This window comes from Phalaenopsis equestris, unplaced genomic scaffold, assembly GCF_001263595.1.
Source record: "Phalaenopsis equestris unplaced genomic scaffold, ASM126359v1 Scaffold000221, whole genome shotgun sequence".
NCBI classification, from domain to species: domain Eukaryota; kingdom Viridiplantae; phylum Streptophyta; class Magnoliopsida; order Asparagales; family Orchidaceae; genus Phalaenopsis; species Phalaenopsis equestris.
This window is the reverse complement of record NW_018164663.1, coordinates 636,408-655,317: the sequence shown is the minus strand read 5'-3', so window position 1 is coordinate 655,317 and position 18,910 is coordinate 636,408. Positions and strand designations below refer to the sequence as shown.

General features: G+C 33.8%; 1 protein-coding gene across 3 annotated transcripts; it reads left to right on the top strand.

The window, feature by feature from the left end:
- The first annotated feature begins 3,050 nt into the window (after positions 1-3,050).
- Positions 3,051-13,016, top strand: LOC110023161. 3 transcript variants are annotated; one of them, XM_020722430.1, is made up of 14 exons: positions 3,051-3,111; positions 3,306-3,452; positions 3,700-3,879; positions 4,006-4,126; positions 4,206-4,248; positions 4,688-4,740; positions 4,828-4,889; positions 5,210-5,362; positions 5,759-6,000; positions 6,712-8,012; positions 8,687-9,604; positions 11,099-11,465; positions 11,615-11,677; positions 12,790-13,016. In XM_020722430.1, the coding sequence occupies exons 2-14, from the start codon at positions 3,394-3,396 to the stop codon at positions 12,855-12,857; spliced, it is 3,630 nt and encodes a 1,209-aa protein (XP_020578089.1). In that variant the 5' UTR covers positions 3,051-3,111; positions 3,306-3,393; the 3' UTR covers positions 12,858-13,016. The 3 variants fall into 3 exon arrangements, with proteins under 3 accessions (XP_020578089.1, XP_020578090.1, XP_020578091.1); XM_020722431.1 differs by having other exon boundaries at positions 3,102-3,137; XM_020722432.1 differs by lacking the exons at positions 3,051-3,111; positions 3,306-3,452; positions 3,700-3,879; positions 4,006-4,126; positions 4,206-4,248 and having other exon boundaries at positions 4,684-4,740; positions 4,828-4,893.
- Positions 13,017-18,910: the final 5,894 nt, after the last annotated feature.

The following is an 18,910-nucleotide window of genomic DNA, read 5'->3' as shown; positions in this document are numbered from 1 at the left end:
AAGCTCAAAATTCTAGCTCAAAATCCTATGGTTTATTGTTTGATTCTAAAGAATGGTTTAGCTAGTGTAGACATGTTTTGTTGTTGAAGATGGTAGTGCTGCCCGCAATGCTAGCTCCAAGCTCCTCGTCATAACAAGTTTAAGTTTTCTAATGTGTCAGGTCCTGATGTCAACCTTCTGAGCTAGTTGCAAATGTTGTCATCATAACCAAAAATCTGTCTATATGAGTTGATAAATCGTGCACCTACCCTTTAGTCATGGGTTTAAACAATGGGGACGAGCCGCTAAGAGCATGTTGGAAATAGCCAGGTCGCCTACCTTCAGTGGCTAATGGAACTATAATCACCGAAGTTGAAACAACCACAAAATCTCGCTTTGACATAAGCCTTTGCGAGCAACAAAATAGCACATTTAGTAAGAAAATAATAGATATATATATACTAAAGATGTTATGTTACCTTTATAAGGCAGGTCAATTGTGGGTTTTCCCATCTGTGCCACCTCCTCTTGTGTCTACTCCCCAAGACTCTCACCCACTATCATAAAAAGATTGCTAGAAGACTTCGTGAGATCTGGCCACCGATCTACAGACATGTCTAACTAAATGTCAGGAACATTCAAGTATGATTCATCGGTTCTCAAAAAATAATATAAGCTAACTCTTAGATGATTTCAGACTATACTTTACCACCCAAACTGAGCTTAAGAAGTGACACATGGTTGAATTACTTTAGCTCACTATTTATTTTTTAATAGAGAGCCATGCCCACTTCCCCCATTAGGATCCTACATATCTAGTTGGAATGTCATTCATCAAAGAGAAATGGAAAAGGGAAGAAGTAGTCTAAACAAAAAAACATATAAGAGATGACTCTCTTGAAAATGATAACTACACTGATAACCCCTATTGCGTATATGTGATATTTTTTTTATAAAACTAGGGAGTTAGTGCTTGAAGAAACTCATTGGCTACCATATTATTACCATATTAAAAACTCATGTTAAATTTTCTTTGAAACCATAATTGCGTTGCTGAGAAGACCTCAATATTCATATATGGATTTCATTTCAAAATCATATGACGATTATTTCCTAATGAAAAAAAAGGTTCTAATACATGTGAAACTAAATTACGGTAATAGTACAAGAAATCTCAAATTTTATTCTTTTAATCTAATTCTTTATTTATTATAAATGTAAAAATTTATCAGTAAAAAATCCCATCCCCAATATATGTTTAAGAATCATTTCTTTTACCGGCCTGTTAATAAAAAAGCCTATAAAAATGTCTTTATTACTAATGACTCGACCATATATGAGAATGAGCTTACTAACTTAGAAGTTAAATATTGTGAGGTCTTGGCCCATAAAATTCAATAGGCTCAAGTGACTACTCTGTGTAGGAGAGCTACGACCCTGAAGTGAAGAATAGTTTGAACTCAGAAGTAAGTTTAAGTAATTAATCTTTATACAAGAGTTACGTCCATACAAGAGTTACGTCCCCCGGGCAAAGGAAAATTTGAACTCAAAAGCAAGTTCAAGAAAATTTGAACTCAAAATTTGAACTACTTAATTAATGAGACTACTCATTAATTAACTTTTTTATAATAATTTCTTATTCTTCATTTAAAAAATTATGCTATAAGTAATTTGGGTGCTATAAATATAAAATATTAATTTTAGGTATTGGATATGTAAATACATAGAAATTGGTTGGGATCCATGTAAATGCCTGAAAAAATGAAAAAGGTGCACTCACAAAAATATAAAAAAAAAACTTTTTTAGAATTTATCTTTTATTTATTTAGTCATATTTCCTTATTACAACTCTGTATATATAAACTTAAATTTGTTTAAAATAAATAGAGAGAAATCTCTCATATAAGTTTTATAGCCACGCTCCTGCGGGGATTTGGTAGTTGAGCTCAAACCAACACAGGCCGAACATGAATACGAAAAAGTAATTCAAGTCGGACACGAATACACTATTCACTAGCTAGTCGAATAGAGTCAAATTCGAATAGGAGATTTTAAATAAGTCGAGTCTGAACTTACTCAAACTCAACTCACTTACATCCCTACCTAGAAGTCATCTCTACCCGCAGAATTAACACTCCGGTTAAACTTAGAATTTACATAAAAATTCATCATATGTTCACTATATAATGACAAAGACTGCATTTCATTTTATAGCAAGCACTTCTTTAGCATTGGCATTTACAAACATACCCCATAACTTCTATGTATTTATACATTTAATACATACACCATCATATTTATATGAATACCTCTCCTAATTTTAATATTTATATATTTAAAAAATCATTGGACCGACGAAGCCCAACCTCATTAAACAAGGTAGAATAGTGTCACATCAAAACATCTGGTATATAAATAAACATTTCACGTTTTTCAATGATGTGCAGAGTTAGAAAAAGCTTTCATAGGTCCCCCTAATCTCTCGTGATCTATTTACCACCCGAAAATTGTTTTTTTATTTTTTTAAATAAATAAAATTTATTCCATTGCATGCTGTCAATTTGGCTAGTTGTTCGTAAACAGCTAGTGTTCGGCTCGTTAAGCAGCTCGTGTTCGGCTCGTTCGTTAAGCCTAATGAGCCGAAAACGAATAATTTTTTAAGTTTGAAATGTAAACGAGCTCGAAATCGCTCGAAAAAAAAAATATATATAATTTTTTATATAATAATATATTACAATCTTTTTTTGTATAGATTTGATTCGTGTTTGAATCCATACTTTACATCTATTTTTCTCAATTTTTTGTATAGATTTGATTCATGTTTGAATCCATACTTTACATCTATTTTTCTCAATTTTAGTTTAACAAGTTAATTTCGAGCCAAACATGAGCCGAACACGAACGCAAATATTTAAATCGAGCCTCGAGCACGAGCCAATTTCGAACACGAATAATTTCAAAAGAGCCGAACACGGAACGAGCTGAACACTAGCCAAATCTGAGCTCACTTGTTTACAGGCCTAATTGCAGCTATTTTTGGTTAGTCAAATCTGAGGGCACTTGTTTACAGGCCTAATTGCAGCTATTTTTGGTCTCTCTCTCTTCCGACTCCAATGCCTTCCAGAGGAGCAGGTGAAGCTACTCTCTCTCTCTCTACTGTACCGCTATCTCTCTCTCTCCCCCTCTCTCAAAATTTCAGCTTTATTTAATTATTGTTATCACAAAACAATCTCCATTAAAAAGTTCCGATCTTTACCGCATGCATGTTTGCTAGCTGCTCGCCACTCAATAATTATTATTATTTTTTTTTTCTTGTTTCTCCTCAGAGTTCATATGATGCTACTCTCTGCATCACTGGCATAGAAAGCAACAAGCAGAGTTTTTGTTTGATTGAGAAGCCGAAGCTAGGCTGCAATGAATTCAGAGGTGAGGCTGGAATCTGCAGTGTTCCAACTCACGCCGACGCGGACTAGGTTAGATGCGAAATCTCTAGGTTTAAAATCCTGAATCAGGATGATTTTTTAGTTAAATTTCATTCATTTTTGTGTAAAATAGATTTGGTTGGAATCATTGGGTATCTTCTGGATACTTCTTAGTTCAGGCGTCGTCCCTGTCTGCAAATTGTTGATGATTTTGAAATTATGTCATGATAGTGAACCCTAATGTGCAATCTCAAGTGGTGACAGCTCCTGAAAACGTTTGATGTTCTTGTTTCTGCAGGTGTGATCTGATTATCACGGCTAAATGCGGGAAAGAAAAGCTTGCATCTGGTCTTGTGAATCCTTTTCTTTCCCATCTGAAGACTGCCCAGGATCAAATCGCCAGAGGTGGATATTCAATCAAACTTGAACCAGATCCTGGTGCAGAAGCTGCATGGTTTACGAAAGGCACTGTGGAGATGTATGTGCCCTATTTAGTATTTCATTTTACATCAATTTTGATATTGTATGATTGATTGCTTCAGTTTTTGGGAGTTTTCTGTATTTTTAGTGCTGTGATTTAATGCATGGTGTATTGAAATGCTAGGTTTGTTCGCTTTGTGAGTACACCAGATATATTGGAAAGAGTAAATACTATAGAGTCTGAGATTTTACAGATTGATAAGGCGATCTTGATGCAGGGAAATGAAAATTTTGGCCTTAGCACTGTGAGTATTAGATTTACAATGCGCAGAAAAGGAAATTTAGGTATTGCTTGTAATGATTTTGCTGTCTCTCATCTCACAGGTGGAAGAACATCATGAAATGAACTCAGTTTGTGGCATTGAGGGTACCTCACTTTGTTTATACATTCCATAGTTTTAGGTTCCCTTTCTTTTTTTGAAATAGGAAGTTTGAGGTGCTGTATATGCCATGCATGTTTTCCCAGCCATCTATTTTATCTGAAGGCGTGCTTTTTGGGTCTTCTATCATTGTTCTCAAGTAATAGAAACATTTTATGATTTTCTTTTATTTTTAATCAGTCAATTTGCTGTTTAATATGTCTGTATTGTATGGTATGATTGAAAATGGCCTTTAGAGTTAACAAATAGAAAACAGAAATGCATTCCTCTGTTGGCGAGCTTATGGTCTTCTGTCACTGGTTTCCCCAGCATGATTTGGATACATATTCATGCATATCTTTTATGAACTTCAAATTTGGTGCCATCATTTTATTCCTTCCTTTTTTGTTGAATGAAATGACCTTGATTTTAACTTGAATGTTATAGTTAAAAAGCCAGTATTTGATGCAGACACTGAGAAGGCAATAATTCCTTATAAGGTATAGGCTAGGCACTTTCATTGAGAGTAATTTGTCATTGTTTGAGTATTTTCCCTTAAGGAGAATAATTTTGTTGATTTATTGCAGCCTGTATCACATCCCAATCCACCAGTGTTAAATGGATCCAAAGTGCATGGGGAAAACTCCAAGTATGTATGTCCTCTATCTATTGCATATGTTTGCTTACCGAATCCTTCTATTCACTAAGCACCTTAGGAAATCTCACTTTCATTAAATTTTTGGTGACTTGAGCGATAAAATTATCACAGAAACACTGATATTAATATTTCATTTATCGTGTCTGATAGCATATTGTAAATAATCGGAAAAAGATATTATGTACAAAAAATGCAAGCATCCAGCATCCAGCACTCTTCAATCCAATGCATTGCTGTGTAAAAGCTTTATTTTTGTTCTTAACTGAAGCTGTTGAATTCAATTATATGATAGTATTTATTACTTTTTGCAGAGTTCAGCTTCTAAGAATTCTTGAGAGCCGCAAAAAGGTTTTGCAGGAAGAACAGGCTATGGCCTTTGCACGCACTACAGCTGCTGGCTTTGACATAGAAAGCATGAAACATTTAATTTCATTTGCTGACTCATTTGGTGCTTCACGGCTGAAGTTAGTTGTCTATCTCATTATAAATTTTCTAGCTTTCTAAATTATTCTTCTCCTTTATTTACTTGGAAAAACATCAAGAAGCCAGAATCATTTAACAAAAGTCACCAACTAAAAAATAGGGATAATTTGTAGGACTGGATTGCAAGAGATAAAATGACTGGGAGAGTCAGGATTTTAATATTTTCTGAACACAGTTATATGTAAGATAAAGAAGTTATTCTGTGAATTTGTACATGAGTTGCCGGATGTGATGAAGCTTTGATTGAATATTTTCTATGGAGATTGAGCAATTTACTATCCATGAATTTTTGGGGGTCTCTTTTGAAATATCGTCTGTTCGCTTTAACTTTTATCCTATTTCACTTCTAAATTCTTACCTTTTTTCTATCAAAATAGGGAGGCATGTGTACGTTATACAGATTTATGGAACGCAAAGCATGAAACTGGACAGTGGATAGAAGTCGAAGCTACAGAAGCACGGTCTTATAGGTCCGATTTTTCTCCTTTGAATTCATCAGAGATTATTTTTTCTGGAGATGCCTTGAGAAAAAAGGAGTTGGTAGAAGCTTGGCCATTATCTAGCATAGATACAAGCAAAGAGAGTAATGGAAATACTGCTGGCCATGACATTGATAGAGGTTAGAAAATTTAATCCATTGAACCTTAAATACTACTTTTTTTCATGATCTTGAAAAAAGAAGAAAGTTTAAACTGTACTTTATTTTATTTTTATCTTAGATTCATTATATGCTTAGAGGCCCTTTGAATAGAATTTCAAGTATTTTTCTTTGAGTTTCTTATAATGTTATCAATGGCGAGTTAACTGATCATGATGAAAGATCCTAGACTTGTAAAAGAGATTTGCTGAATGTGAGAAACTTTTTTGCCTAATTTTGTTGCCAAAATCATATGTCATGTGATTGAAGGAAAATATGGTAATTTAACTGTCAAGATATCCTTTTTTGGCAAGTTTCAGTGAAAACCTGATGCCTTTATCATTCCACTTTGTATAATTCTTTTTTTTAATTTTTGACTTGTGCTTTTCCATATTGCTTCAATTCTGTTCTTCACAAAATGCCTAGGTTTTTATTCTTTCCAATGTTTGTCGAAGACAAAATAGGCAACATGTTTCTATTCTTCAAATCACATTGTATTTATTACATTGATGGATTTTTTTCTAACACGGTTCATTTCATATGATAGAATCCTTGAATTTATATCTGATTTCGTGTTTTCTGAATCACCTATTTTCATATTTTTGAATGAGCTAATTTACCTTAATAAGTCACCGCATCTAGTTAATATCTAGAAATGATTAAAATTCTTATAATTGCTGTTTAAATTGCCAGATAAAAGGTCTCCTTCAGAACCACAGGCGCCTCTTGCTCCGCATGAGTATTATCCAGGACAGTTTCAACACCCAGCTTTTCCTCAATGGCCTATGCTTTCCCAGCCAAACCCTCTTGGATTTCATCTGCACCCAATGCAAGCTATGCCTTACTATCAAAATTATCCAATGACTGGTCAATTCTTTCACCAACCTCCCCCACCAACAGAAGACCCCAGGTTCAACACACCAAAAAGAAAGGTGAAAAAGAAGCAATCCATGAATAGTGATAGTTCTGCATCAGAAGATGTGTCCGACATAAGTAAGTCAGATTCTGAGAAAGAGTCATCTAGAGGCCACAGTTCTCATCACAAGTCTGCCCATTCTAGGAAGAAAAAGGGTGTTGTTGTCATTCGAAACTTGAACTACATTGCAGGGAAGGGACATGAGGCATCTGGAAATGGATCAGAATCCATGCATGACTCTGAATTTGAAGAAAAAAAAGATTCAAAATCTTCGAAGAGAAATGACAGCCACATAAAATCTTTGGAGATCTCAAATGTACATGGCAAGGATGAAGATATATATTCACAAGAAGCGGATGCTGGGAATTGGCAAGCATTTCAGAGCTTTTTATTGAGAGCTGAAGAGAAGATGACCAGTGCGGTTAATGGAGACATATTGACTTGTGAGAAAGTGCCTTCAGTAAAAAAAGGGCAGAGTAATAATGGACCTGATTCTATCCTTCTTCCTGAAAGGGATTCTAGTAGTTATCGGAATGAAAGTATCATTGAATATGAGGGTGATGGCAATTCCAAGAAGAGCTGCTTGCGCAATGTAAATGATGATTCATTTATGGTTCCTTTAAGGTCAGGCTCAGGAGCAGGTGGAATGCTTACAATTGACTTGGAGTCTGAGCTCCCTTCATTTATTCAGAGAAATAAGGATTCTAACGATAAAAAAACTTCTAGTGTTACGTGTGAGCCAGATGATTTAACCTTGATGCTTGGACATGCAAGAAGAGAGAGTGAATCAGTAGGCTATGATCCAGCTATAGATTATGACATTCAAGTCCCTCTTGTTGTCAAACATGAATCCAAGAAGGAAGAAAATGATGTGCTTGCAAACACCAATGAAGGATTGATGAATTCTGTCAAAGAAAAGAAACTGAAATCTCCTCAGGTTGGATTTGACAAAAAAAGAAATGATGCAATGACAAAGAAAATGGCATCTTCTAAGTCCACCCCTTTGACTGAAGCACAAAAGAGAGCAGAAAAGTTACGAAACTACAAAGCTGATCTTCAAAAGCTTAAGAAAGAACAGGTATATTTTAACGATCCACTTTAGTGTCGGGCACAATTTGGTTTTGTTTCAAATATAACAAGGCTTGAAACCAAACCACATCGAACATTGAGGCCTGACATGTATAAAATAAAACAGAACATAATGTTTGTTTTGGTTTTTGTCCATTTTTGGTTTAGGATGAGATTAAAGAAAAATTATAATCTGGATTGGTGCAGTTCGTTTTGAATACGTTAACTGGTTGTATTCGGATTGGCTTAGTATTACATGTATTGGAAGTTAGAATTGGTCACTTGTCAGTGATAATTTTGGATTTAACTGCATTTATTTAATTAGATGACTCAGGGATACATTATGTACTGGTTTGATTAGGTTCAGTTCATTATTTCAACCAAAACTCAAATCTAAAGCAAACCAAATGGTACAAATTAGTTTTACAAACCTGTGAACCAGAACAAAATCAAATGTAGCCATACTGATTAGACTTTACAGGTCAGGTCTCCACCCCCAAATGTACTTTCAGCTCTGGTTACCAACTTTAATGCTGAAATTGTTAAAGCAAAAGGAGCTGTCAGTTGGAATTGCTGGGATGGAATCCGTTATATCAGCACTCAAATATTTTTTCTTGAAACTGCAGGTTGCCAACTTGATTTGCTCATACACCATCCATAACATCTGTATGTTGCTGTTTTCAGGAAGCGGAAGAGATAAGAAGGTTGGAAGCATTGAAAAGAGAGCGGCAGAAACGGATAGCAGCAAGAAGTAGTTCCAATGCTGTCCAATCACCAGCTACCCCACAACAGCACAAACCTAGGTTGGCTGTAAAAGTATCACCAACTTCTTACAAAAGTTCCAAATTCACTGACTCAGAAGCTGTTTCAAATTCTCCTCTACAAAAGCTGCCTATAAATATTGGTTCAGTTGGGTCCAATCATTCTGACAAAACGTCTAAACCTCCAAGGCATAATGGCTTAAGTCGTTCAGCACCATCATTGCCTGAGTTCAAGAAAGAAATCGTGAAAAAAGTGGGAACTCTAGCTTCCGAGCGAATTAGAAGACTCTCAGAACCCAAAGACAGTAGCGTGCATAGTGCTCCAGCAAAATCAGCAATTACTATTCAAGCAAGTAAGAAATCATCATCTGAGGAGCCCCAATCAAAAAAGATATCTGCAATAATACAGCTAGACAGGACCAAGTCAGAAACCCTGCCAGAATTGAAAATAAAAGCATATAGAACCCCTTCAGAAGCAGTTAAGAACAAGCCAGCACCTAAGCAGCAGAGAGGAGCTGGAATCAGAACTTCTGTGATCTCTGAAAGCAGCCATTGTGATAACAAGGTTGAGAAGACCCCAAGTTTTAGCTACAGTGATGACAATCCTGTGATTGAGAAAACTGTGGTGATACTTGAAAATGAAGTTGTCTCCAATTTGCCGGTCCAGGCATCTGAAGGGAAGATAGATTCAGTTGATAAGTCATTCATGGATGTCCAACTAGCGATGGTTGGAATAGATATTGGATATAGTGCTATTCGTGCGTCGCCTTCTCCAATTTATGTAGTTGAAAGTGAAAATTCAAATGAAGGTAACCAGAATGATCAACTCAACCCTTATGAGGTAAACTTTTGAATTATATAGCACTCCCGTTGATCGTTGATTAATTATCCTGAAAGAGGGTTCATTTACTAGATTAGAGTGATTACGAAATATACGCAATAGCTTGAGCAAATTAATTAGAGTTTAAAACTGTGTTAGATGAGGAAAAGAAAACTACCTATTTTTAGAATACAGAACAATGTTCTCTGCCCTTGTGGCTTTTTTTTGTTTTCTGTTTTCAACCTTATATTTTTCTGTCATGTCATTTGAAATTTATTGAAATTTTCCAAGAGGGATACTATATGTAATGAAGGTAAAGGACTTGTTTAGCTTTACGTTTACTGTAAAAGATTGAGTTGTAGATCGCATGTTTTGCTCCACTCGTATTATGCAACGTGCTATGATTTTTAATGAATGGTGCACTGCAATCTTAGGTGTTGGATGCAAATGAACTTTCACAGAAAGCTATTTAGCGAACTTTTGATGCACATCTTCCCGGATATATGATTATGCTCACTGGGAATGAAGATCTATGGCATGCTAGTTATAATCTAGAGTGCCTGCCTGCAGGGTAAAACATGCATGCTGTAAATGCTGTCAATCAACTTTGTCTAGAGTCTAGTGTTTATTGTAAAACTCGGTCAAGTTCTCTAAATCAATTAATTTGGAGTGAATGTGATGATTGAGGTGATGGTCTAGTGTGATCAACTAAAAGTTTTCTTATTTGATTAAGCATAGGTTAAAACTGGCTATTCAACATTAATCTTCCTTGTTTGTTAGAGTTGATCAACCATGTTGATTAGATCAAATTTGACCACGGCCAATCTCATGAATGCTGATTGACAGTAAAAGTTTTGTACTCCTAGTTTTGTTTTCATCTTTGATACTTGGTTAGTTTAACCCGGTACTCTTCTAACTTCAAATTTCATTTCATCAACCTGTTGATAGTCTCAAGTAGCCCATTTTTTTGTTCTGCTCCTTGAAATTGATTAGAACTATCATGTAAGAAGATTTAAAGCTATTGCACAATAGGGTAGCGTAACTTTTAAAATTGCCATTTTGATTTAATATGTGAATTATAAATGTTTTCATTATAAATTTTTTAGCAATGAACTAATAAATGAATTTTGGTTATCTTCTTCATTTTGAAATTTATTGACAATTTGACCAGTCTGGTTCATGCTTCCAAATTGACGATGTAAACCTATTACCGAAAAGTGGTTTACACTTTCAGATATTTCTCAACAGATGAAGCATTAAACCATGTGTCCTTGTTGCTGTTGCATGATCATACCCACAAAAGACTCCTATTTCTGACAGTATAATATAACAAATTTTTAATTGCATGTAAATTGATATATGAGATTTAGCATTAGGGCTGATCTGTAACCATTAACATCGCTGCTTCAAAACTTACCAACTTGCTATGTTATATTTTTTGCTCAATTGACATTTATGATTGGCTTTTTGAGAGTTCATGGATCAGAATTTTTATGTTATTTATTTTTTGTTTAGTTTGTAAATCATGTTTCAAAGGATGAATCTGAGAAATTACTCGATGAGACCGTACCCGACATGCTTTATCAAGCTCCATTTGCAAGAGCATCTTCTTTGGAGGAATCTGGTGCTCGTATTTCTCAAAATGCTGTAGTGCCACCCGTTGTAAACACTGAAACTATCAAGGCTTATGCGCACCATGTCTCTGTTATGAACATGGTGGATCAAATGGATGAATCGAATGAGAAGACTCAAAACAGAGAATTAAAAGGTCTTAAAAAGTTCTGGAAATTTGGGAGAAAAAGCCCCAGCTCTGGTTCTGGTGATAACTTGGATTCAAATGGATCAATTGCTTATGATAATATGGCTACTTCTGCTAGCGACAGTAAGAGTTGTTCTCCCTCTTTACCACATCATTATCTTTTGATTGGTGAAAATATTCTTATTCCATAATTTATTCTTTTTCCTAAGGATAAATCATTGATTTTTTTTCATTTAAAAAATCTGATGATTCTGTCTTTATCATTATCTCAGCTTCTACTCTGAAGAATCTGATTTCTCGAGATGAAATTAATATTGGTGGCGCTCAGACAAAAGGTTAGATTTAGTTTTCACTTTTCCAAATTGAATTAAAAGGCATATGGTCCTGCACTTATCCTATCAAAAGAGGGGTATGGAGCAATAATTTTCTTTTCAGGAATTTAGAGCTATTGGGTTTGAATCATTAAAATCGACACCACATTGCCAGAAAACTTTAATTTTCTTGGACAAATTGTCATATTGAAGACTATGATTTGGGATTATAGATTTAAATCATGAAAGTAGCTTTTCTTCATCATAATTATAAAGATCATATGCTTGAGAAGTTCTCTCTGCAAGCTTCAAATAAATCTTTATCTTCATTGTGACAGAGCAATCTCTGCTCACGCCTGCACTGAAAACCTAACTATTCTCACCACATTTCATTAGTGTGGAGGTTCTTTTATATTTGATGATATTAAAATTTTTAGGCAGCGGTTTATTCCTTGTGGCAGCTTGAAGTTTTCAATATAATGAGGTTTTTTTATTTTTTTATTTTATCATTATTTGTTTTGTTTTATTGTTCAAAGTGATGGTGATATAGATGTGGATGTTATTGGTAGAATTCAAGTTGGTTGGTTGAAATGGAGGAATGTTTCGGACCTATTGTTTGATAGAAAAGTACCAATCAGACTGAAAGGAAAATTTCATAAGATGGTGGTGAGACCTGCAATGCTCCATGGTGCGTAATGTTGGCCTTTAAAAGAGAAGCATAAAACTAAGTTAAGTGTTGACGAGATGAGAATGTTAGGTGGATGAGTGGCTTTGCACTTAGAGACAAAATGCTAAATGAATATAATCTGTGATAGGATTGGTGTAGCTCCAATCGCAGACCAAATTAGATAGAGTTTTCTTAGATGGTTTGGTCACATTAAACTCGACCATCTGATGATCCGGTTAGGAGAGTAGATGTTTTAGATTCGACTTATATTAAGAAAGGCAGAGGTGGACCTAAAAAGATTTGTTCATACTGTATAAAAAATTATCTTAATTTATTAGAATTAAATGAAAATATGACACTCTATAGGATTCATGTGGCTGACCCCACTTAGTGGGATAAAGGCTTGTTGTTGTTGCTGTTTATTATTATTATTTGTTTTGTTTTATCTAACTGCATCTTTCTTTTATAGTTTCTCGTCCATTCTCCATCCTCTCCCCATTTCGAGGGAGGAACAATGAGAAGAAGGTTGCAGCTTGAGCTTTACTAACTTGGAAAATTGGAATTCTTTTTTTTTTTTTTTCCCCCTTTTGGGGGATCTTGTCATTGAACCAAAGCAGATATTGTGCTGTTTACTTTTTGTATTTATGTAAGATTTTCAGTTTGGAATGTGTAGTATTGATGTTCAAAGAACTCTAATACTGTGTTTGTATGATTGTTATGTCATTTTCAGTTTGTGATTGTTGAGACGTAGGGTGAGAATTTTGTAATTAACTGGGCTCTATGGATATTTTATTGGGGCATTTATATACATAGCACACAATTCTTATGTATTTACATATCTCACCCGTAATCTTTAATATTTATACACGCAGCATTCAAATCTTTAATATCAAATTAAAAATCGCACTATTACTAATTTTTAAAAGTAAAATATACATTTTCACACAAGTTTAAAACACGAAAATGTTATGTAAATATGAAAGTTTAAGCGTGGGACTTCTTATGTATTTACGTATCTCACACCTAAACTTTTATATTTATACACACAACACTGAAAACTTTAATATCCTCAATTCTTTACTAATTTTTAGAAGTAAAATATACATTTCCATACAGGTTTAAAACATCAAAATGTTATGTAAATATGAAAGTTTAAGCGTGGGATATGTAAATACATAAAAGTTTTATGCTAGGTGTGTAAATTTTCTTATTTTATTTAGTGGATTATCCAACTACCTTTAGCCAGTTTTGACTCTAGGTCTTGCATCTCATTAAGAAGAATTGTCATAATTATCATGATTAGTCTAATCATTTTCATTTTTGAGAGAGGATAATGTCCATCTTTAATTATTCATAAATTTTGTTTGCATTTTTTACATTGTTACCTTCAAGTGGTGATCTCTCTCCCTCTGAAAAAATTGATCTATTTATCTTTTGTGGCTTTGATAATCTTCATGCTTGGGCTTGTTTATTGCCTCTAGTCATGTTGCCTCTGCCTCTAAGAAGACCATACTATCTTCTTATATCATTATCATCTAGGATAATTGCATTATTAGAGTATTTATTTGCTTTTTATTGACATTTTATCCAAATTTGAGTAAATTTTCATATAAAAAAACTATCTTGTGTCAGTTTTATTTTACATTTTTAATTATATTGGGATTACATTTGAAGCTAAGGTGATCAAAATCTTGTAATTGCTACCACATAACTATATGATATATCTCATTTTAAAAAAAATTTGCCATCTAACATCTATAATTGGGATAATAATGCTTCTTGCTTGTACTTCTATATATCCAATTATTCTCTTTTAGTGGACCCTTGGGGAAGGTTGCTACACTGCTTTGATAAAATTATAAGATTTGCTACGACCAAAGGGAGAAATTTAAAAGTTAAAAGAGGCAACTGTAGCAATGGTCTTGAAATGAGATTAATGTCAATATTTCAGGAATGATTGTAGTGAGGAAGCTTTATTTCAACTTTTTTTTGGTGCATCATAAATTGGTCGCTTCGACTGAATCTCCCGTCTAGTGATCGGTGACCTCCTCGCACCCGTAAACAACCACTATAGCAATAGTCTTGAAATGAGATTCATGTCAATATTTTAGGAATGATTGTAGTGAGGAAGCTTTATTTCCACTTTTATTTGGTGCATCATAAATTGATAGCTTTGACTGAATCTCCCGTCTAGTGGTCGGTGGCCTCGTCTCAGCCATAAACAACCTAACCCAACCCAACAACCCAATCCAAAGAAAAAAAAAAAAGATTGATGAACTTCTTTTATATAAGGAAGTAATACTACTTAGTGAAATTTATGATATATTGATTATAAACTTTATAATATTCAAAACTCTTATGGCTTCTAGCAACCATTAACATTGAAGGGATTTTGATTCCCTTTTAATTATTGGTGCATTCGAGAAGACATTCTCCTTTTGAGGGGTTATTTTTAATTATTATTTAAAGAAACATACTGTTGGAAAGATTTTAGCATCCCAACTCAAAGATATGATAATGATTACAATGCATGTTCGCTCTGTTCTAAAGTTCTAAAACAAATCACATTTTTGAAGTCATTACTAGCGCAACACTTGAGAAGTCCTAAAGCTTATTCTATTATTTTTTTCTTTTTACACATCCATCACTTCTCACTTGATTTTTTTCATCACTAGCAAACTCCACATTAATTGTACCTAAGGTAGCTCCTAAGGTGTGTGGTCTTTACAAGTGCTTATGAGCTTAAACAATGATCCCTTAAGACTCCTTTAGATTTTTACGATTAGATATCAAACATCATGGAATTTTTAAGGAAAAATATTCCACCTTATGATAGATTTCATTCAATATCAATTTTGAATGTATATTGTTTATATTAGATCTATGATATTAATATTTAATATCAGCATGAGACCTTGTGATACAATGGATCTTAAGTGCAATACAGAAGTGTTGAATCCAGATTTATCCTTCAGAACAGGCCTCGAGGGATAAAGTGTAAGTAAGATGAGAGAAAAGGAAGAGACAGAGTATAGAGTACAAGATGAAAACTTAAGAGAAAATAGGTTCATGCTTTTATTCATAAAATAATCCTTATTTATAATCAGAGTACCCTCGATAAAGTTACATGCAGGTCATTATTATTTTTATAAATTTACTCTTACTTTATTGGGTGCGTTACGGATCAATATTGTCCCTTTGACACATTTTTGTAATCATAACTGATATTGGCATTTTGATATCCATAACTGATATTGACACTTCGTATCCATAACTGATATTTATGCATTTCAGTATCTATAAGTGATATTAACACCTTTCAACATGTCTAAGCCTTCTTGCCGACAAGTCTTTCAGTCAGTTGGTTTAGCTGGTTTGGGTCTGCTATTTTGTTTGGAGATCAGTTGGCCTTCGTTATAGGAAGTTGTATTGCTTTGAGAGTAGTTGTTGATCAACCTTAGGGTAGTTGTTAAAAGAATATCACGTTGATACTTGAGTTTGATGGGAGGTTAGACTTTTGTTCAATCGTTGGTGTAGATGTCTGTCTCTTCTTGGTTTGGGTGACATTAGATAGTTGGACAAGATTTCAGTAAATCGATAGTTCTTCAGTTAGTTGGCGATATTCAGTTGGTCGGCTTTATGAGTATTTGTAGCTTTTTGTCAGATTGATGATCCTTTTCTTTTCCCTTCTAATTAGACTGTTTGATCTCCTCATGATTTATAATGATTCCATATATATATATATATATATATTAGTTCCTCGATTCTCTTACTCTTTAAATGTTATGTTGTGATAAAGATAAGAGAATCCTAATGACAATAAATTTCATTTACAATTTCTCAATAATTTGATAATTAAACTACTCAGGTTTTCGCGCCCGTGCCCTTTGAAAATTGGATGAAGAGCCTATCTCCTACTCCCCTCCTTCCACAAACTTCAAGCAGCATTGACACGCCAAAAATTACCGCAAAGTAAGTTAGCCGCACAACACAAGTATACATGTCAAGTAATAATACAGTTAAAGACTACCGCGTATCGATCCCACATTGAAAGTGTTAAAAATTCATCCGAAGGGTGAATCTTTAATTTACAAAAATTCCAAACCTAGTTTAGTGCAATCATAAGCTGGAGATGGTTTCCTAAAATCCTACTTCAAAGCAAAATCAAAAGCGACATGTTCTGAAAAAGATGGAAAACAACGATAGATAAATCTTACTATTCTTCAAGTTATGTGGGGCACACGATCTAATGATTTAGGTAATGTGGATGTGCTAGAATTTCCGCTATGTAATTGTTGTCAACAGGGATCAATAGTCCTCCTTATGTCTATGTCTAGGTCAAAAGAATGCTAGAATCCATAAAGTTGAGGATTCCTGAATCCAATGACCTCCTGTGGATTTGTTTCGATCCCCTTTATAGGTTGTAAAACTCAGATAAAATAGGTCTATTATTATGCAAATTTTGTGGTTAACCATTTCGTTCTTCTGTGCAACGTGTAAGAGTTACAAATCATAAAATATGTTAACATCATAATTAATTATATTATGAGTAAATGAAACTTTATGATTAAAACAATAACAAAAAGTCCTAATTTCTCAAAAAAATGATATAGAGAAAGAAATCATGTGAGAAAACTAAAAAACACATCACATAAATCACAAAGGCATGAAATAAAGTTTAGTTATGCATGATAGAAAGAATCTCAGAAAAACATCCCATCGAAACAATTGTTGCAAGGAAAACTGAAAAGAAAACACTTACAAAATAATTTGTGTCATCTTCAACATCAGGCAACTCCTCTCTCTCATAGAATAACCTCTTAAACCATATAAGAACAATTGAAAAGAAAAAGTAGAAAAACTCTTGGGACCTCAACCCCAAGAGAGAAAGAGGAAACCTAAGGAAAACTCTCAAAAACCCTCAGCTTTGGTGCCCAAGCCCCATCCAAATCTCTCCTCTCCACCAAAAAAATGTTATATTCGTGCCTTAGCTTGCTCTCTTAAAGATTGAGTGAAAATCGACATGAAAATACCTTCCAAAACAGGTCATGGAGGTTCGAAAGCATGATTACGCCTGAAATCGGCATGGTCATGGGTGAAGCTGACATGGTCATGCCCAGATTAGGCGTGGTCACACCCAGGTCTAGCGTGACTACGTAAAACAACACTATTTCATGCTTTTTTACTCTTTTTTGCTGGTTTGACACATATAACATGCAAAATAGCACAAAGAACCTTTTACTAGCACAAAAATATGATAAATGAGGTGAAAAAGCAAGTAGAAAGAATGGTAACAAACATGTAAAATCATATAAAATTGACTTATGTCAATATGTCAAACTTGCCTCATTACTTGCACCAAGTAATCTCATAGCTTAGTTAGGGCCCCATGAAATTATAATAGGTATTCCTATATGTTTCTAAACTATTCAACTTATTGAAGTCAAATAAGTGTTTAAATGTCATTTTAGGCTAAGTTGTTCCTAATATTTAATAATTTGATCTTGTCCTTGATTTCCTTCGTTATGCCCCCAGAAAATCCTAAAATTCGTAAATTGTTGATAATTAAAACATCTTCAATAATCTCTAATGTTTTAAAACATATTCAATGGAACCAATCAATCTAATCCTACTTAACCTTTTGTTGGGTTATTAAAGAATCATGCAAATGTCTTATCACTTTAGTTCTTCTAAGACTCCTCAGTTTTCCTTTAAATTTTTGTGTCAACCTCAAGCTTCTTATTAATGCCCTTCCCCCTCTTTTTCTCTCTCTTTTTTTTCTTTTTATCTTATATCTAGTTAGACATTTTTTTCTCTCTTTTTAAATAAGATGAAGGTTAGCTTTCCTTAAGTGATACGTCTCAAAAAATGATTTTTTAATGACACTCTTCATGTTATCTTTTAATTAAAAGTTAAAGCAACACTATCTGGCTAACAAAAAATAGTAAAAGACTTAAACATCTTTGGTTTGCTACTCATTATTTTAATTACACGTTTATAATTATATAGAGATTTTTTAAAATTAAGTTATAAGTTGTTAAGTTTTGAAATCTCATTATGGAAACATTAAGGTTAATCTTTTCTAAATGACATTTATTCTCTTTTAAAAGAATTTTTAAAAAACAAGTTGAATTAATCACAATTCCTAGCATGAGTAAATGCATTAACGTTTTTAGTCCATTAGAGAGTTAAGTGAACTACTCTCAGACTAGCAAAAAAGTAAATTCTTTTCTCCTCAAACTTGCTTTTCTTCAGCAGCACTTGGCCTTTTTCATATTATTTTGACTTTAGCTTGTTTTATGCCTTATTGCTTGCTTGCATATTTTCCTTATTTATTCTGTGATTTGGGATTTTACGATGTAATAGATAATTTAGAAAATTATCTCTCATCAACTGTATCGGCTTATCGTCATGAATCAATGACATAAGAGCGATAATAGTGGAAACAAAATAGTTGATTACTTATTTAAGCAAATGTAGATACATCCTTAGGTGTTTTCGAAATTTCCTTTATATTCAAGAATAAATTGATTTTCTTTATATTACTTTTATGCACTACATATCTTAAAAAAGATATTAAAAAAAAAAAA